The 21942-nt window shown below is 43.2% G+C and overlaps 1 protein-coding gene across 2 annotated transcripts in view; it reads right to left on the reverse strand.

The window, feature by feature from the left end:
- WWP2 (WW domain containing E3 ubiquitin protein ligase 2) overlaps positions 1-21942 on the reverse strand; it is a 116569-nt gene that overhangs the window by 35984 nt on the left and 58643 nt on the right. For both annotated transcript variants that reach the window (XM_070398925.1, XM_070398926.1), the window contains 2 exons: positions 16583-16710; positions 5403-5610 (listed from right to left, as the gene is read on the reverse strand). In XM_070398925.1, the coding sequence (XP_070255026.1) occupies positions 5403-5610; positions 16583-16710 (336 nt within the window). The remainder of the gene's footprint in view (positions 1-5402; positions 5611-16582; positions 16711-21942) is intronic.

Raw genomic sequence — 21942 nt, forward strand, 5'->3', positions numbered from 1 at the left:
CGCCAAATCGGAGTTTGGAATGAAAATCAATGGCATTGGCTGGTTTCTAACTTAGCAGAGAAGCTCCAAATTCCCATCTCCCTTCAAGTGTCTCTACAAACAACACATCAAAGAACGCTTACGAGGTTATGATTCCTGATAGTGTCTCAAGGACCACTGGGGAAAAGGGCCTCTGGATCTCCCTAACTGGGTGCGGTGGCAGGGGAGATGGCACATCAGAAAGATCTAGAAAATACCCCTCCTCAGTTAACTCCGCTCCGAGGCAGGAAACGGACGGGGCAGGCAGTGACTGTGGGAGAACGGGATGGTGTGAACCGGCGGTGCTGAGGTAAGTCGGCCGTCCAAACACAACGGCCTCCCTTATGTAAGAAACCACAGCAGAGCGCGGGCTGCCAGGGTGAAATAATGTGCCTCTGTGTGCGAGGCCCTGCGCGAGCGCAAAGCCCGGGACGCACTTAGAGTTTATCTAAGCCATGTACACAGGGTCTGTTAATGAGCATTCAGTCCCCAAAGTGGGCTCAGTGCTGATAAAAACCAGATGCGGGGCCCGCTGATCAAAGTGGCCTCACTCCCCGTTGCCCGCTGCCTGGACCACTATCTCACCATGTCTCCCGAGCCTTCCTGGCACCCCTCCATTAGTGGACATTTGCAAGCTGAAAACGAAGAGACCCTTCCAGTTGGCTTCTCTCATGCTAATTAAATTTAAAAGTACAGAAAGCAGGAGTGTTTGGAGACAGGGAGAAAAGGCTAATGCGGTGTTCTATTTGGACTTATGCAGCCCAGCTTTCAGTAGACTTCAGTCCTTAAACACACAGACATGGCACTGGCCAGGTGGCTCCATAGGTTGGAACATCATCCCGTGCACCAAAAGGTTTTGGGTTCCATTCCCAGTCAGGACACATAGTAGCTAGGTTGCGGTTCTATCTCTGGTAGGGGTGCACAACTGATCAATATTTCTCTCTCACATCGATGCTCTCTCTCTCTCTCTCTCTCTCTCTCGCTCAAATCAATAAAAACATATCCTCGGGTGACAATTAAAAAAAAAAACACATACAGACATGTGTTATCTCTTTATAATCAGTCTTTTATATATATACTAGAGGCCAGGTGCACGGATTCATGCATCAGTGGGGTCCCTCGGCATGGCCTGCGGGGATCGGGCGAAACCGGCGTCCAACATCCCCCCAGGGATGTAGCTGGTGGCAAGGGAGGAGCCCAGCCCGGGCTGGGCGCTGCACCACTCCCACTCATCCCGGCCCTGCTGCGCCTGCCACCGCTGGTAGGCTCGCTGCTGCTCTGCTGCGGTCTCTGCACACCCATGACCAAGAAGCGGCGTCAGGCTGGCGCCCAGTCAGTCCTGATGCTGGTCCCGATCCCGGTACGGATGGGGTAGGAGTGCACAGGGGGAATGTCATCGGAGAGGCTCCAGCTGCTGCAGCTGCGCCCACCAGCCATGAGCCAGGGGCGCCCAGTCAGCTGAGTGGCACTCCCATTGTGGGAGCACACTGATCACCAGGGGGCAGCTCCTGCATTGAGTGTCTGCCCCCTGGTGGTCAGTGTGTGTCATAGCGACCGGTCGAATGGTCACTTAGGCTTTTAGATAGATAGATAGATAGATAGATAGATTTTTTTTTATTATTGATTTCAGAGAGGAAGGAGAGGGAAAGAGAGATAGAAACATCAATGATGAGAGAGAATCAATGATTGTCTGCCTCCTGCATGCCCCTCATTGGGGATCAAGCCCGCAACCTAGGCATGTACCCTTGACCAGAATCGAACCTAGAACCCGTCAGTCCGCAGGCCAACGTGCTATACACTGAGCCAAACCAGCTAGGGCTATAATCAGTCTTATCTGCTGCAAGTTTCAGAAAGGCAATGCAGCAACTGGAAAAATAAGCCCTAGGGATCTCTTGCTCGATCGCTCAGTAAGGGAGACTGAAGGTGAGAAGATAAAGTTTGGAACGAGACAAAGTCTGGGTACCTTGAAAAGGCCCTCTAGCGTGACTCAGGAATACCTTAGTAGAGAGGAGACACTCCCCAGGACCTCTCAGTGTACGAGGACCCCTAGTGACAGGGAAGAACGTCCTGACCCTGTGAGAGACGCACAGGTAAACCCAAAGCCAGTCAACCCAGTGAATGATGGATGCCTTGAGCTCTTGTTCTTGGGGAAAAAATGCAATACTCCTGTCCTAGTTGCTATTTATTTGAGGTATCGAAGAAGCAGAAAACATTCATCCAGTTGGAGAAAAAAGAAAAAGATGGCATTTAAATTTATTCATTACAAATATGTCCTGGGGACCTACTTTGTGTCGGGCTCCCAGAAATCATAGCGTTTACAGCCCAGCAGGGCAGAGGGACTCGAAACAAGCAATTACATGTGTGAGCAGAGTTACAGTACTCAGGGTGGTTTGACCTTGTCTACCAGGGGTCGAGGGAGAACTTTCAGAGGAAGGGCTAGTTCTGAAGATGGTGCTGAGGCCTGAAAACGGAAAGGAATTAATGGACAAAGTAGTGAAGAAGGTTTTGGAAACAGCAACCATCATGGCAGAGGGTCCCAAATGCAGAGAAAGAGCGGAACATTTGTCAAACTGACGTAAGTTATGGCTGAAGCTTGGAGAGCAAAGCAGAAGGTCTTCCAGGAGAGGCTTCAGGGCCGGGTGGGGGCCTACGTGCAGGGCTTTTTAGGCCTTATTAAGGATTTGAGAATGTATCCCTCAACACTGCAATTTTCAACCCTTTCCATCTCATGGCACACATAAACTAATTACTAAAATTCTGCGGCACACCCCAAAAATATTTTTGCCAATCTGACAGAACAGAAAATAAGTATAATTTTGATTCATTCACACCAGATAGCTATTGTTGTGTTGGCTGTTGTCATTTTTTTAATGACAATTTAAGAGAAAAGAGGTCAGTGCCCCTGACTAAATAGTCAGGTATTGCATGTTTTAAAAATTCTTCCCTGGCCAGGTAGCTCAGTTGGTTGGAGTGTCGTTCAGATACACCAACATTGGGGGTTAGATCCCAGGTCAGGGCACATGCAAGAATCAACCAATGAATGCATACATACTAGTAAGCAGAACAGCAAATTGATGTTTTTCTCTCTCTCCCTTCCTGTCTCTCTAAAACCAGTAAAATTAATAGATTAATTAAATTAAAAAATAAAACTATGAAAATAGTTTTGAATATCGCCACTCTAGGACAATAGGAAGCCAATGCAGCATTCTAGGTGGTGAAACGTCAGGCTCAGAGTTGTACTTAAAAAGGTTAAAACTGGTCCTCTGACTCCTGAAGCCATGATACCAGGAATAAAGGAACAGCCCATCTCGTCTGGATTTCCTAACTTGTAAACAGGGTGATATTCCCTGGTGGGGCCGGCAGGTCTCCGAATTGCAAGGGTCTCTGGCTTGTACGAAGCAGAGAACAGAAAGCCTGCCATGCTCACTGCCAAGCATGCAGCAGCGCTGGTGGCAGCCTCCAGTGCGGCAGCTCAGCATCCAGGCTCCCCCTGTCTCATGGACGGGCACCTTAGGATGGAAAACTGGGTCCCAACACCCTTCTGTGGACCGGCACACGTGTTAAAGTAGGCAACAGCCTCCCCAGACCCACACACAGGCCTCGTCATGTTCTAAACACTCTAAGATGCCGTCCAAAGTCGACCTCAGAGAAGTGCAGCAGCCTCTGGCAGAGTAAGGGAGGAGAATCGCTTCCCTGGGCCACTCCATCCGCCAAACTCAGAATAAAGAGCGTTTTCAGAGCCTGGAGTTTTCCAGCTGCCTGGAAACAGGAAGAGCCCAATCCCAGAGAACAGTAACCCTCACACACGCCCTACATAAAGACACGTTGAGCCATTAGCCCTAATTGCCTGTGACTGACACAGGAGTGAAGCCGGCCTTCCAGGCATTTGCTCAGCGGAAAGAAAACAAACAGCTCACAGGGGACACAGGCGGCGCCATTTTCTCTCCTTTCTGCCAAAATGATTCTGCTCTGTTCCCCCCAAATTATACACAGATTTGAAATTATAAACCAAATGAAGGTCTTTGGAGTAGTCCTTACCACATACAAAAGAGAAAAGAAATCTCAGTAGGGAGGAATTGGACACAGCAATTGGTTATTAATCTTTTCATGAAATCAAAAGCTTCACCAAAAAACTTTTCAGAGCCACTTCTCAATACCCCCAATTCACTCCAGGCTTGAGGTATTAAGAACTATTTGCAATACTTTTCATTTGCTCAGCATACTTTATGATGAAATATGAGTTAGGCAGTGCGCCAAATGGTAAGGATACAATATGTACGTGGTAAAAAATCGCATATGCTGCAGATTTAGGGTTGTCGTTTTAACAACTGGGTTTTCTAAAGTAGCTTAAGAACAACACACCATATTATGCACCAAGCAAGGGACCCTCCCTTTCCCTTTTCCTTGTGAGTTACAGGGCTCAGAGGACCCAGCAGCAGCAGCAGCAGCAGCAGCCAGACCACGGTGACTGTGGCGACAAGGACATGGGTGTCCACAGAGCCAAACTGATAACCAGGATGGACAGGGGGGCCACAGACAGACTGGCCCTGCTATGACTGGTAGCCCTAAGATAAGGCTTCGTTTCCCAGTTCAAAACTATTCATGGTTCTTTCACAACCACTTCAAAAATATCATTCACCAGGTGCAATGCCCACCAGTGGGTGAGTGCTTCCCTCACGCCGTCTTATTTGAGTCTCTTAACTTCCTAGGGAGATATGCATGATTATTATCTCCACCTCACCACGACAGTAAGCCACTCAGACAAGGTCAAATAGGGTCAAGTGGGGATTCAAACCCAGATCTATTTGATTTTGAGTCTCTGCTTTTATCTCCACTCACTATGTAAGTAAACTTGAACTTCCTTTCGGCTTACTAGGGCCACCTTTTTAGCATTCAAGGTGTTTACCATCAGATTTAATTCTGACCTAAAGGATGGCAAGGAAACTAGTAGCCCATGTTACTATCGGCACCAGCTACGGGAATGACATCCAGTAATATTCAGAGCCTAACGTCCTCCACAGGCCGTTAAGATAGAAGTTCAGAGAAACGCTGTTTTCTAGGCAGGATGCAGGCGAACACCGCTCAGTGATTTTGGAAGGCAAAATAAACTTCTTGTTCTATAAAAGCCACATTCTTGGGATCAAGCTGTTCACTTCCAGTCACAGTATAAGGTAGCATTGATTCTGCCCCAGTTGATTTAGATTCTCTTTAAGATTTACGTAGAATAAGCATTTCTCCCACACCTCCCTCGGTCCTCAGCACAGCAGCCTCCCAGAGACTCCTAGCCACGAGGTACTAAATAACCTTGTTGTTTCTGCCCTGGTGAAGGGGCCTCAGTCTTTGGAGGGTTGGAAAGTGCTGCTGTGGGACAGAAGGCTACTCACCCAGCAGGCAGAGCATCGGGGGCCGGGACAGCCGGGAGGACCTGCTGTGTGCCCGACGTGCTGGGCTCCTCTCCTTCAGCTGGCGTGGCCGGAGCAGGGAGAGACCCTGCAGTGGGGTTCGGGGTAACACTCGCTGCAGCAGGTGGGGATGTCACACCAACAACAGAAGGTTCTTCGGGATCAGTGGCTGCAGCAGGTTCATCATTCACTAAAAATACAGAAATCATATTTTAGAGATCAACTAAGACTTATGTTCCCATTGACGAGGTTTTTCCCTTAATTAGCACAATGTGACCCTGCATGTATCCAGTGACATCAAAAATTTTTACAGATCATAACTTAGGAAATTAAGGCAAGTCAGTAATGGCCTGCCAGAAGAAAAGTGGGAGATGGGTCTGAAATAAATAGGCTATTAAATACTACCTGTTATAGAAGTTTATTAAATTTCTCTAACATGCCATGGTTACACTTACTGAAATAAAAGAATAGCAGGAAAAATAAAGATAACGGGGAAGTGTACTGGTGCTAAATGGAGTAAAGCCAAGTTTATAGGGTCATATACCTTTGTTTAAACTTGTCATTTGTCTGCCTTCCTTCAAAAAGCTCCACACACACTAAGAGGTGGAAAACTTATAATAACGTGCTTGTTCTTTTAAAGAGTCACACTCTAAGTAGGCAGCAAGGATTACTATTCTAGATAAAAAGGATGGGGCTCCTAAGATATAGGACTTGTCTCCAAGGTAACGAGAGACAAGGAGACAGAGTGACACAAGCTGCTCCCGAGTCTGCTTATTTCTCCTTATTTCTCCACGTCTTCCTTTCTCTGATGGTCACCCATGCTCACAGGACCCCAGGGTACTCTCGCTCAAACAGGATCAAAAAGGTTTTGAAGAATCATAACTCTTTGAAAATGAGTAAGCCATACGCAGAGAATTTTCTACATGTGAGATTGCACCTGTGTGCATTTATACTAGAATTTTGAAGGAAAATGCCTTAGTTGTTTAGCCTCCTTTTCCTAATTCAGAAATTCTTTTTGCAGTTTCTTTAACAAATGGCTACCCAGCCTCTTCTCGAACATTTCTCCTGACAGGCGGCTCACTGCAGTCTTTCCGTTGCTGAACATGTCCCTGCCGGAAAGTTTTTTCTCAGTTAAGCTGAAGTTCATTAGCTGGTGTCAGTCCCCAAACCCAGGCAATACGAAATACGTACCTGACACTGCTTCTCAATCACCTTCTCTTTTCCAGTAGAAAGGCTACTATCCCTTTAATGTTTCTAGGCCACCCTCTTCTTACCACCTGGCTTCCCTCTTGTCGAGACCTTTTTCTACTGCCTCTCCTAAGTGATGATATCGGGAACCGAACATAATAAATCAGATACCATCAGACCAGTGGAGTCTGATTTCCAATATAAATGATATTAGGTAACATTAACAGGCAAAGTGCAAAAGCATTTTGAATTCTCTCAGTTAAGCCTCACCCACAATCCCATGAGTCGGGTACAATTAACATCCCCTCACGTTACAGTTGAGGAAACTGAGGCCCGAAGAGATTAAATAACCTGCCAAGGTCACAGGGCACCCCCACTGTCTGCTTCCAGAGGCTGAACCACTCACTCATTACCACCCACTTGCCCTCTCTGGACATCCTCTAATGCCACGCAAGGTTGTAATAATGCTGAAGCAACCACATGACCCTATTGGCTGACATGAGACTGGAGGTCCGCTGAAACAAAAATTTGTTCACATGATGTGATGCCAAGCTAGACCTTGACAAATGGATGAGAGCCTAGGAACCAACTACGATTAATCTATTTGCTTTCTCCCTAGGAAATGATATATGGTCTGGCACACAGACTGAATTAGTTGTCTAATAAATAACTACATCTTGTGCAACTGATGTTTCCCCAACATAAATGCAAGAATTTATGTTTCTGTTCCATCTCAGCTAAGTTAGTAAAACACAACAGATGGCAATTCTCTTTATGCAAATCTATACATTTTACTCATTTCCAATCAAAAAGCCATCATATTTCTAAGAACTAAATAAATTCGTTCTAAAAATTATAAGGACAACTAAATACAGAAGAATATCAATGAAAATTCTAAAGACTAAGTTTTATGTGTATATGTAATGGGGTGAGGAGTCGTTCTCTAAAGTATTAACACATATTATAAAGCTACAACACTTAAAACAATGTAGCACTGATATATGAATAGGCAGATGTCAATTAAATAAATAAGAGAGTTCAGACACAATTAAATACACATTGGAATTTAGTATATATCAACCGTGGCATTTTAAATTACCGCAGAAAAGACAGGCTATTCAATAAACAGTGCTGTGACAACTGGGTATACTGAACAAAAACTAAGTTTCAGTCCTATCTACTTTTTACATCAAAATAAATTCCAGATGGATCAGAGATTTTGACACAAAAAAATGAAACTACAGAGGAACTAAAAAAAAAAAAAAAAAAAAAAGAGGAGAATATTTTTATAATCTCACAGGGAAAAGGATTTTTAAAATATTACACAAAAGATAGAAGTCGCAAAAGACTGATGATTAAAATGTTTTAAAAATTTAAATGGGGGAAAAAAACACCATAAGCAAAATTAAAAGAAAAATAACAACTAGGAAATATTATCAATTCAAATTATACACCAATGGCTAATTTCTTTGATATGAAAAGAACCTATACAAATCAGAGACACTTCACAGTTAAGGAAATACAAATTACCCTTAAATATCTGAAAAGATGCTGAATCTCAATTATGAGACAAGAAATGTAATTTAAGACTATAATGAAATACCATTTTTTAACCTCAGATTGACAAGAGTAAAAATATTTAACCACACACTTACCAGAGTATTAAAAAAAAATGCATTTTTGCCCTAGCTAGTTTGGCTCAGCGGATAGAGCATAGGCCTGCGGACTGAAGGGTCCCAAGTTCGATTCTGGTCAAAGGCACATGCCTGGGTTGCGTGCTCGATTCCCAGTAGGGGGCATGCAGGGGGCAACCGATCAGTGATTCTCTCTCATCATTGATGTTTATGACTCTCTCTCCCTCTCTGAAATTAATAAAAATACATTTTTTTAAAAAATATATATTTTATTGATGTTTTTACAGAGAGGAAGGGAGAGGGATAGAGAGTTAGAACAGAGAAACAATGATCAGCTGCCTCCTGCACACCCCCTACTGGGGATGTGCCCGCAACCAAGGTACATGCCCTTGACCGGAATCAAACCCGGGACCCTTCAGTCCGCAGGCCGACGCTCTATCCACTGAGCCAAACCGGCCAGGGCAATAAAAATACATTTTTAAAAAATGCACTTCACATACTGCTGGTAGGAGTAGAAATTGCTAGAACCTCTATGGAGCACAGTTGAGCAATACAAAAAAATGTAAATACAATCATTAAAAGGTGGGGGGAAATGAAGGTAGGTAGTAGGATGAAGAGAGGTGGTAGATAAAATTAAAATTGTCATGAATAATTAATAGCCGAAGCTGGGTGATGAGTTCATTCGAGCACTCTTTGCTTCTATGCATGTTCAATGTTTGTGTACAGGAGACCCATGATGTCTGGTTGTCTCTCTGTTGCAATGTCAGCAGCCACTGATGATAATGGTCTAACTCCATTAACATAGACTGCAAAACACTAATATACTATATACTAATTCTACCATCCCTAAAGAGAGAAAGTTTGTCTTACCAACTATTTGGCTTTCTTGAGGTTCAGATTGTAAAGAAAAGGCAGGGAAAAAATGCTTGAGTCTTTCCTTTTATTTAGCCAGTTTTCAGAATAATGAACCGATTTCCTCACATCCTCCAAAAATGAACAATGACATTTTGACTGGAAACATTGAGGGGAACACTCTGTAGAGTATATGATTGTCTAGCCCAGTGATGGCGAACCTTTTGAGCTCGGCGTGTCAACATTTTGAAAAACCCTAACTTAACTCTGGTGCCATGTCACATATAGAAATTTTTTGATACTTGCAACCATAGTAAAACAAAGATTTATATTTTGATATTTATTTTATATATTTAAATGCCATTTCACAAAGAAAGATAAAATAAAAATTTTAGAAATAAATTGTAAAAAAACAAAAACAGAATTTTTTTGTTTAAAGATCACTATGAGTTCTTGGATTTAAACATATTTAAAATATTTCAATCCGTTGTGATTACTGTTCTTACTGAAACTAAAATTGTCCCCATCTTTGGCTGTGGTTAGCAGAAAAGGGAAGGGGCAAAGCTCAAGTTGGCTTGGAGTTCTATGGAAAAACTTCTCGGATAATGATTAAGTGGGAAAGTGCAGACAGCATATATATTATTGAAGAATATATATGTATATGCTTGTATATTCAAAAAGTATCTTGGAAAGAATCACAACGGTGACTGCTTCTGGAGAGGGAACTAGAGGCTGGAGGACAACAATAGGAAGGAGACTTTCTTTACACAGTTTAAGCTTTTATACTTTTAAACTGTTGATAACCTACATATACTGCCTATTAAAATAACGATGATGAAACTACTGACCAGGAAAAGAACAAAAGCAGAGCCCCATGACAGCCCATGGGAAAGACCCTCCAATCAACACTGCTGTCCATGCAGCTGCAAATGAAGATAAGTCTGCCTTTCACTCACTGGAGTAGCTCATCTGTTTAAGAGTTTTGTGCTGCACCTCGAGTTTAGATTTGTAAATAGAATAGGAAAGTCAGATAATCTAGCGCTGACAAACTTGCTGTGTCCCTGTTTGTACTATCCTGCTCTTAGAACATGAGAGCTTGAAAGAACCTCAGAGGTAAATCTACCCCATCACAGCTTATAGTCAGAAAAAACTAAAGTTCAGACAATTAAATTAGTGGCCTAGAGTCACCTAACAAGCCATGATGTGGATCGTCAAAGACACAAACTTAACAATTTCATCAGGCCTTAGAGAATCGCTGTATTTTACATGTTAGCTCTATTCAATATAGCCAATACTCCCTTATTAATCCTAATTGCTGGATGTATACGAATGTATACAACTTATGTTTCCCAAAAGACGGTACCCTTCTTGAGAATGGAGGCAAATTCATTTCCCTTTGTTTTTCATGACCTCCACTCTGTACTTCCTATGTTCTTGCTTACACACATCTTTGCTCAGCTCAGCCCTCCTCCCTGAATGCCCTCCCCACCACTTCAACCCAAACTGATCCCCTTTGCAGGACCCACCGCACCTGTGGTCTCAGCTAAGCCACACAGCCCCTGTGACACCTGCTGTGTTGGTTGGCCCTTGGCTGATGGTGTCTTTTCTGCTTCTAGTCCTGAAACAGATTATCAGGTAGACGCCTACTTTTCTGCTTCTTTACATTGCCCACAGTTCTTATCAAAATGGCATTCAACGGATATTTGCTCAATAAATACTCGTTCAATAAACCTAATAATCTAGCAAATGATATCTGAAATAAAACCATCTCACATTTGTATAACATTACTATTTATAAAGGAGGTTCTTTTTTAAAGTTTTAAATTTTCGAATAATTTTTAGATTTAGAGAAAAGCTATAAAGATAGTATGCCCTTCACCCAGTTTCCCCTAATCACTACCTTATTTAACCACAGCACATTTGTCAAAGCTAAAAAATTAACATCAGTACATTACTATTAACTAAACTCCGGACTTTATTTGGATTTTGTCAGCCTTTCCACTAATGTCCTTTTACTATTCCAAGGTCCAGTCCAGGATACTGTGTTGCTTTTAGCAAGCTCACTTTCATCACCTCATTTATCCTCCTAATAGCCTCATGAAGAAGATGTTGTTATTCCCATTTTACTGAAGACAAAACTGAGGCTCACAGAGGTACCATTCAGAGTGGTGCCATGCAGTCAGCAAATAGCTGAACCAGAACTCAAACCCAGAACACCATGAAGTAAAAACAATGGAAGGGGTGGGGAAAGAGAAATGAAATGACTTAGATGACTTGTCTGTATAGGAAGAAAAGCTGGGTACCAAGATGAGAGGGTAAATGGGGTAAGTAGGTAAAATAGCAGTTGAAAGGCCTCTGGTTTGTGCAATGATGGGTATTTCACAAGGTTCCCTCTGTGGTGTTGGTTAAATATTCTAACTTCATGAATCAAATATTCATTCAGGGCTAAGACTCTATTATGCTAGTCACAGTTAGTCAAAAAGAGATCAGGAATTGGAAGTTCTTTTTCTTAATCCTAGACACGCTGCCAACTCACTGTGTGTTCCAAAACCTTTAGGTGCGTGTGATGTAGCACAGTCTTTTCAGGCCCCCAACTTGGGCAAGAGGAAGGCGCTTGCCAACAATGAAAGCTTTTTAAATTGAAGATCAGCTTGTAACATATACTCCACAATAAAGCAGTCAATATTTCTCACCCGTGAATATAAGAAATGCACCTCCAATATAACTGATCACTCAGCTCTTCACAAGGGCAACCAAAACTAGACTCAACCAAAACAATTCGATGGAAAAAAAGAAGAAAAACTTAAGAATGAACAGCACCATTCCATGTTACCTAATGGGAACGTTTAATCCTTCCTGGCCAATATATAGATTCATGCCATTTCCATTTCTATTCCACCACGCTTCTAAGAATTCAAAGTCTGAATTTGTTTTGAAAATGTATTACTGTCAAAGAATATCATGGAGAAAAAATAACAAGGCAAAACTAGCCCTTCCAGACATTAGAAAAACATACTATAACACGTCAATAATCAAAATCATGTGACACTGGCTCCAAACTGGAAATAAAGTAAATGGAATGTGTAAAGAGTCCAGAAATGAATTCTCACTGCATATAAGAATGTGGTAAGTGATAAACACTAAGAAAAACCACAATGAGAAAAGAAAACCATTTAATTAATGTTTATAGGAAAATAGGACCCTGATATAGAGAAAAATTAATTTAACCCAGTCCTCATTATACTTATATATGTACAGATACAGATACACCACTATAAATTCCAGTGGGATAGTTCTTTTTTAACATAACATCATGAAAAAAAGTAAAACAGAATAAAGTATTTATTCCCTCTATAGACAAGAGAGAATCTTTTCACTTCTGAGGCAAAAAGTAAAATTGAAAATATTAAAAACACTCATACATAATGATTTTTTAAATTTTTAACTTTTTCTACAAAAGCCACAAAAAAATGAGATAAAAGACAAAGCAATGATACAGGGGAAACTTATCACCATAAACATAACCAAAAACTTGTACCTACATACTTTACACCCATTAGGATGGCTATTATCAAAAAATGGGGGAAAACAAGTATTGGGGAGGTGAAACACTGGAACCCTCATTCATCGCTGGTGGGATGTAAAACGGTACAGCTGCTCTGGAAAACAGTTTGAGGGCTCCTCAAAAAGTTAAACAAGGAATAACCATATGGCCCATCAACTCTGTTCATAGGTGTGCAGCCAAAAGAACGAAAGCCTGGACTCAAGCAGGTTCTGTACACCCATGTCACAGCAGCACTGCTCACAACAGCCAAGAGTGGACACCATCCAAATGTCCACCAACAGGTGAATGGATAAATAAAATGGAACAATTCTGATACATGCTACAACATGGGTGAATCATGAAAACATTATGCTAAGTGAAATACGCCATAGACAAAAGGACAAATCATTCCACTTATAATATGGGGCACCTAAAATAAGCAAATTCATAGAGACATAAAGTGGAATAGAGGTTGGCTGGGGCTGCGGGTGGGAGGAGGGGAGAATGTTGGTGTTTAAAAGGCACAGAGTTTCACTTTGGAATGATGGAAAAGTTCTGGAAATAAATAGTGATGTAGTTGCACAACACTGTGAATGTACTCTGTGCCACTGAATTGTACACTCAAAAATGGTTTAAATGGTAAATTTTATGTTACACATATTTTATCACAATCTCTAAAAAGAAACTTGAACCAAGGATATATAAATAAACTTCCAAATCTCCAAAGGATAATCAAACACTATGAAAAAGTCACACAAATAGAAAAGAAACAGTCAAGCAACTAATAACAAGAAATGCAAGAAGGTTAAACAATGAGGGGGCACTTAATACTTCTTAGCAAATAGATAAACCAGTGTTTAGTACAAGGTTGTAGGAAAAAATAAACCTCGCATACCACTTGAGGAAAATTTGACACTGCCCTGTGATATATGATTGCTTCAAACCTTTCAGAAGGCGATCTGATAATATACATTAATCTCATTTTAAAAATTCATATCCTTTGACTCAAGAACTTCATTCAAGAAGAAACAAAGCTGTGTGCAAAGATGTCTACATCAGGATTTGGTTTTACAATGGGGAAATACACTAGGATTGAGGAATGGTTAAAGGAACTATGGTGTATTAACTGTGAAATAGTAGGAGGTCACTAAAAAGGGGTAAACGAAGAGACCACACATACATAGAAGCATGTATAAAAAAATAACAAAGTGAAATCTATCCATGCTGCATAATTATAACCATATGAAATTATTTATGAAGATAAAAACTAATGTTGATTGACAGCTTACTGCATTCCCAGGCACCATACCAGACACTCTACATATGTTATGTAATTTGTTTCTATAACAACCCTATGAGATATATGAATCTTGTCCTAATTTTATTAATGAGAAAACTAAGGCCCTGAAAGTCCCTGGGCTCCATGCACATACCACACATGAGGGATCAGAATCTGAGCGCAGCCCGTGTGACCCCCCACACCTATGTGCATGGAAATCACACTGAAGAGAGGAGTGAGAGATGTCATTTTTTTGAATAAAGTTTTCAATAAAAGAAGAAAAAATAAATCACTTCACAGGAGTCTCAATGAAGTGCTATACCATTAGTCTATTTCTCAATTCCACCACTTTTAAAACTTAGGAATATTATATTTATACAGACAGGCTGCCACTCGCTTTCATTTTATAAAAAAATGGTTACTTTACAGTTGTGACAACACAAAAATACCACCTGGAACTCAGCTCCATTTTTGCCCCAAATGTCTTTTTCATGCATAACTGCAGGGCACAGCCAAAAGGGCTTGCTAAATAAACCTCGGATGTCTGTGGAAACATTTCCTGGCGGCACGGCTCCCGACCACCACCACTTTGGAACTGCTCCTCTCAGTTCTAAGAGCAACGTGTTGATGGATGGAGCATTCATATCCTCAAAAACCCTTCTGCTCTTGTGCTGCCAAAGAGGGGGGCTTCTGCCTGCTCCCCAGAGGGAAGGTGAGGTCTTTCTGTACCCCTTGGACAGACATGAAAGAGCCTACAAAGTCAAGGCTGGCTGGGAGGCAAAGGTGAGCTGTCATCACAGCAGAAAGGAGAGAGGAGAGGAGACAGAAGCCAAGACCTTCGTCTTTGAACAGGCAGAAATCCCTTAAATGCAGCAACTGTCCTCCGCAGATGGGTTCTGGGAACAGTTTGGGGATTCAGATGCACCGCCATGAAACTTTTCCAAGGGGTTACGGATCTTTGGCTTTCTGGGGACATGGCTGGCACCGGCCTCGTCAGCTGAAACATAATATTCCTGGAGATAAGGGCACTATGCAAAGGCACCTAAAAATAAATGTCAGGGAAACACAGATCTGTTTAAACATCAAGAGTGACTCAAAGACCATCACCACATAAAGCCAATTCACCAAGCGTTTTCATAGGAAAAGCAGAGGTGGCTAAGGGAAACCAGTATCCCCCGAAGAACAAAGTGGTTGGAATCACGGCCAAGGCCTCCAGGAAACAAGTGGTTCCAAGGAGCCGGTTTCCCTGGCCCACTCCCACCAGCGCCTCGTTTTTCTAAGGGAAGCATGCATACTGGCGCTCACAGAGATGCACACACTTTTCTGCAACACGGCCCACGGCCACCACCTCGCCATCCCCTTCGCACAGGTGACAACATCCACACTGTGACTAAATGGTTCCAGTACCCGGACATGGGGTTGGCACGGGAGCGCCAGGCAGGCTGAGCCAGCGCCTCCAGCTCATCCTTGTCCTCAAGGCTCAGGGTGAGCTAGTTAACTCAATTCCTTCAGGCAGGTCCCCAACTCCAGAGAGAAAGTCAGGCCCCCACACATGCAGTGAGCTGTGCAGGACACAGGCCACTCCACCCACAGTCCATGGCAGGCAACCGTGTCACTGAGCACCCTGAGCCATCAGAGGGGCACTGCAGCCCTCAAACGGTGCTGCCAGAGAACTGAGTCACGAAAAAGTAACCCAAGCCGATTTCTCCTACTTGAGTCTGTCACACAAAGGGCCATGACAACGCTCGTGTGGAGAAGCTATGCTGCTCCGGACTTCCTGTCCTTTATGTCATCACAAGCACCCACAAAATTATTGCAGGTGTCACTTACCAATTTAAACACCTATAGTTTATGGAAGCAACAGCCACATGTCCCTTCCCAGCTGCCCCAAGTTAAGACAAATTACCAAATGACCAGCAGTCACTAAAAATCTGACAATTTTCAAGACGCTTAGAAAAATGAAGGGTTGTGTTTTGTTTTCCTTTTTCCATTTCAATCCAACACTGACCTGATGAGACAGAAGGAAAGCATGACAAAAAGTGAATTGTTTTGAAATAGGCCCTTCCCTTCCCACTTACAAGGAAGCAGAGCGAGCTAAGTGCAGAGATGGTCTATGTGGATGTGGAAGGGCTGTCTATTCTCAAGTGGCACAAACTCTCACTGAAACAGCCACAGAATCCTCCCCCCCCCCCCCCCCCCCCCCAGTAGCAGTGTGGCTTTGCCCCTGGTCAGCCTCCCAACCATCAACAGTGCTGCCATTTTCTCTAACTCAGCTCCTAGCAACAATACTCAGTTTCCTTTCTCCCTAAGTCTGATCATTTCCTTAAATGAAGGACAGAAAAAAATGTGTCATGTAGAACTAAGATATCCTCTCCCAGTGAAATCCAATGCTGATAAGAAATGAATACAAAAATCAATATTTTTTATTTCTGTGCAAAGAAATATTTTAGAAGAGTCCTATGGAGACTAACCTTACCTATACAGAGTATGCCAGAGATAAAGGAAGACAGGTCAATGGAAAGACTGATGGATTCTAATTCATCTTAGTATTGGAGTCTTCTCTCATCCACCCCACATTTTGACATAGACAGAACCCCGACTCCACGTGAGAACAGGTTAGAGGCCACTGATTCAGTCCGGGCTGGCATTCTGGGCTGTCACTCACCTGTGCCATTGGCCAAGCCACTGTGGCTTGGGTTCTTGACGGGCTGGCGGTGCCGGTTGTTAGTACCAGGACTTCGCTCGTCGGTTGCTGTGGTTGTTCTGGCTGAACCACTTGAATGTCTGTGCGTCCTGGGGGTTCAAAGTATAAAGCAGACAGATGTAAGTTACTGTGGGGAAAAAAAGAAGGTATCCCACCTAAGTCACCGTATTCCCTCTCTCGCTATTTATTGGAAGTAAGACCTTCAATAGCCCCTGTAGTCTTTGACTCAACAGATGCTGGCTTCAAACAGAGAGACCCAGGTAAGCTTCCTTCTTGGTAAAAGCCCAGAGGCAACTTTGGGTAAACTTTTCCACTTGAAGTAAACAAATCCAGAGTGAATTGCTCCCACATCTGAAATAACTGGCAAAATTTCCTGTGACCATCACATTATTTTCATTGGGCTCGAATGTAAGAAATAAACAAGAATCACTAGACCACTGGATAGGGTACGGATGACACATTTTTCCTGTTAGGCAGAGCCCAAAACTTATCCAAATCCATTTTCTCTTTAGTTAAAAAGATGCTTCCTTTCGGAACAGAAGTCAAGGGACATCAGACAGCTTAGCCAATGCATATGTTGACGTGTTTTATCTAGAAAAGATGACTCCACAGTCCATCCAAGTAAAAGATACAATGCAGAAAGGGATCTGCATCGCAAGGAGAATGGGGGGATCTAACAACAGAGAAACTGTCTGACATCTTCAGAGAACACAAGGCAGCAGGCAGTATGTGTTCTCACATGCCTGTTGTAACTTGACTTCATTCACTCGGTGAAAATGGCTAAGTCTCCTTGCCCGTCAATTTGGCAGTTTTATCAAAGGAGATTATTCTATTACTTAGTCATTATATAATACTTTACAACAGTGAGATGATTTAAATAGTATCCAGTGAGGAAAAGACCACCCTCTCCAGGCAGAGGAACAAAAGTCCAGAGAACAATCTGGTCCACGTGACATGGGGTAGAGAGAACACTATCAACAATAAAAGCACTAACGATGACTATGGAAGTATATACTATGCATTGAGCTGCAACCTTCTATTCCAGGTACCTACGGTGTGCCGCACACTTTACAAACATTATCTCGTTTAACGTGGCAACCCGAGAAGTAGCTGACTATTATAATGCCCATTCTGCAGATAAGAAAACAGACACAGAAAAGTCCAGTAGAAAGTTAGCAACTGAGAAAACACTCATATTCAGGTCCTTGAAGGTCAACAGCCCATGCTCTTTGGTTGCCACCTGTGGTGGGAGGTCTGGACTTTAGCTGAATCCCTGCCTGTTGGTTCTTTCACTAGTCACTTAGCCAGTGGTGAGATAAAGAGCTCTAACAGAAAGCTCCTCACACAGGGAGGTGCGGTACCCATCAAACACCTCTGCTGGTCAGACTCCAGCCCTGTTGGGTGGAACAAGCCTGCAGCACAACTAACTAGAGCAGCGGTTCTCAACCTGTGGGTCGCGACCCCTTTGGGAGTCGAACGACCCTTTCACAGGGGTCGCCTAAGACCATCGGAAAACACATATATAATTATATATTGTCTTTGTGATTAATCACTATGCTTTAATTATGTTCAATTTGCAACAATGAAATTGGGGGTCACCACAACATGAGGAACTGTATTAAAGGGTTGCGGCATTAGGAAGGTTGAGAACCACTGAACTAGAAGGTTCCTAGAATTGTCTCAACTGACTAACTTCTGTAGCACAAGAAACGAATTTTTCCAATAAGATGGGCATAAGCCAATATGTTAACTGGTTTTCTTTGGGTGTTGAAAATATGGATGCCTTTAGCTTTTCCTTTTGTGTTTTTCTAAAATTTTCTAGCTTTCTTCATTGAGCTTGTTGTATACTTTTGAACAAGGAAGAAAACACAATTTTTAAAAAAGAAAAAAAAGGTTTTTCTTGGGCCCACACAACCAAGGAAAACACCAAGAAGCCTAGCCAACCCTGGAGTCCTTCTTACCTAAAGACAGCGTGGCAGTTAAAAATGGGTAGAGAGGGCACAACTGAGCTATGGAAATAAAGATTTAATTTGGACTCTCTTTTTCCATCTTATTTTTCCCTGAGCTAATTTCATAAATCAAAAGCTGTCAACCACACCTCAGTCAAGAAAAATATTTCAAAGTCCCCACTTCACGGGAAGAAATGTTGGTATTGAGCATTTTACCACAACTCCTCATCGAAAGCAGAATGGGTGCAGACAAGTTCCAAAGGGAAATCCAGGCTTTAGCCACTGGTGAATGTGTGTATATGTGTTGAGGGCAGAGAGCTTGAGAGAGATAAAGTTGGTTAATGGAAGGTTTATTTCAGCCAAGAATCCCCTTAAAAGGACAAGAAAGCCTCTCTAGTTGGTCCTCCCAGCCCACAGCGGAGGGCTGTGTCCCTCAAGGATCAGCATGCCATGTGGGCAGCATGGAAAAATGCAACATCAGTCCCATCACACACACACACAGGCTCTGACAAGCCCATGATTGCGTCCAGTTGCCAGGCCCCTTGTCCCTCAGTAGAGCAGCTCGGCATGACAACAGAGTGGGTTCCATTACTCTCCTGGCTCCTCCCTCCCTTCCCCGAAGGGGCATGCGGTCAGAGTCGAGGGAGAATACTTTCAGAAATGTTTAACCACTAATGATAGCAGCTTACCCTGAATGACAGGCTGGAGCAGAGCCGGGATTAGCCCATAAACCAGGGGCAGCTGGGACCACTTTGCATGAGAGCTGCCGCCTCCCTGCCTGTGGCCCACCGCCACCCTTTCTCCCCTCACCAGACACACACACACACACACACACTCTCTCACTCTCACTCTCTCTCTCTCTCTCTCTCTCTCTCTCTCTCTCTCTCTCTCTCTCTCTCTCTCTCTTCCTTTGCCCTAAATCTGGAGCTTCCACTTTTTCCTCTTGAACTACCTTTAAAATGAGACTCTCAGAAGGAAGAGTAGGCCTCAATGATTGAAGAAAATCTTCTCTTCAGCAGTTTCCCCTCTTGGAGGACTCGCTCAGCCCTTAAACGTTGGGATTGGGTCCTGATTAAAAGCTGGCCCAAATGCTGAAACCGCACACCATAAGCCAAAATAGTATCAGGACAAAAGCGGGGCGGTGGGGTGGGGATGCGCTGGGCTCCACCACAGACAGCCTGGCTTCAGCTCTGCCAGTGACTTCAACCTTGGCCTGATCTCCACCGTTTGGGGGCTGGGGGGTAGGGAGGAAGTTATACCACCCTAGGGCAGTCAGGAGAAGGTGGAACAGCGAAACCCCACAAATGGTTTCAAGTCACCTAGTTACAGACATTCAGCTCTCTTTGCAGCATGCCCTTCTCAATGCTGGTGTATCTTCCCTCAAGTTCCTCCCCCGGAAACTGAGGCCTCCCTAAGGAACGCCAATCAAGGCCAAGGCCCTAGGAGTCTCTCTCCAAGCTCCTGGAAGTGGATCTGATGCAGGTAAGGTCCCCAGGACCAGGCTCCGGGCTGCCCCTTGACATGCAAGTTTTGACATTCACAGTGTTGGCCTCAGTCCTTAGCTGACCCTGACCCCAACAGCCTTGGATACCTGGGACATCTTGAATTCCATTCTATCATCATTTTCTGAGCACTAGGCCCTAATCTAGGTCTAGCAACAAAACAGAAACAGTCCCTGACCTCAAGGAGCTTACGTCTTAGTGGAAATGCAGTGATTTATAATTTTGCTCAGACACAAATTTGCATCACACCCTGCTATGCTGGGGTGTGGGAGGGGGCCACCTGCTAGCCAGTGAACCTGGATGACAACCTGGGATTGTCATCCCAGTGCAGCTTTGTTGACCATTGTCACATATGCAATACTTTATGAGGAGTAATTCAACAAACAAATTTTCGTAGTTTATTTCTTAAAAAGGAAGCCAGCCCTACCACTGGTAATGTAAGTGAAAATGAAGAGCCCAAAAAAGTGATGGCTTACAAGCCAGACACAAAATTTTTGGCTAAGTTAAAAAGTGAAATTCAAAATTTGGTGGTGACTCTAGAAACACTTAATAAATATAAGGATTCTTCAAAGACTGGGGACGCATCTCTCCTAAATGTCAAGAATTCATGGCTGGCCCTAGCTGGTTTGGCTCAGTGGATAGAGCGTCAGCCTATAGACTGAAGGGTCTCAGGTTCAATTCCGGTCAAGGGCCAATCCCCAATAGGGAGTGTGCAGGAGGCAGCCGATCAATGATTCTCATCATTTATCTTTCTATCTCTCTCTCCCTCTCCCTTCCTCTCTGAAATCAATCAATCAATCAATCAATAAATAAATAAATAAATAAATAAAATAAAAATCCACCCACTGGGTAAAAAAAAATAAAAAATTCATGGTTGACCAGACACCCGGTGACAAGCACATTTTTCTATCTTGGGAAATGAGGCCCAGGATAGAAAGGGGAGTTTCTTTGACCTCAATTCAGCCATGTTCGTCTTCGAGCTCAGCAAAAGAGAAGTTTCAGGGTATAACAAGTAATAGTGGGTTTTCCTCCACTTAAAAAAAAAAAAGATGCATACGTTAAAATTGCCTAATAAACTTAAAGCTCTTCTCACATTCCAAAGCAGGGGTACTTGCCTGGATGCTGGATGACTAGACCCAAGAGGGAGGCTCCCATCCTCCACCGAGGCCTCGTAACTGGGCATTGTCTTTTAATAGCAGCATGGAAACAAAACTGAGTGAGGCTGGGCCAGTTTCCAGCAAGACAGAACCAGTAAAAAAACAGGCACTTAAAATAGAAGCATGGTGAAGAAATGGGAAGCGGTGATGGGAAAAGAAACGGTTTCCACCATTCAGAGAGGCACCAATAAGCAAACCTACTCTCATGTACACCCTCCTCAATTCTGCCTCCTCATTCAAACATGGATTAGAAGGAAAAAAAATAGGGAGGGGGGGGATAAAAAGGAGAGATGAAAAGGGAAAGGCACAATTTTGAGTTAAAATGGGACCATTCTAGTTATTCCAAGGGTAATTTACGGCTCCATTCCACACCCTACCTCTAGCTGCCAGCCTCAGAAATGACAGGAAAGGTAAAAATAAAACTGCTGCCAAGTCCGTTCTCCATTACAGAAAGACAAATGATTGACTTCTGCCCAACCTGGAGTACAGAGCAATTTTCTCAAAGGTGGCAGCTTTATGGAACTAAAATTTTCATCTTAAGAAAGAATATACAATAAAATTGCACTCACCTAACATGATCTCACTCATTAGATCCAGAGACACAGAAGCATCAAACAGACTGTCAAACCTCAGAGGGAAGGAAGGCAGGGGAGGGTGGGAAGGGAGGAGAAGAGATCAACCAAAGGACTTGTGTGCATGCATATAAGCAAAAC

Source organism: Myotis yumanensis, unplaced genomic scaffold, assembly GCF_028538775.1.
Source record: "Myotis yumanensis isolate MYYU_CA2020_CCGP unplaced genomic scaffold, mMyoYum1.0.hap1 SCAF_18, whole genome shotgun sequence".
Classification (NCBI taxonomy): Eukaryota; Metazoa; Chordata; class Mammalia; order Chiroptera; family Vespertilionidae; genus Myotis; species Myotis yumanensis.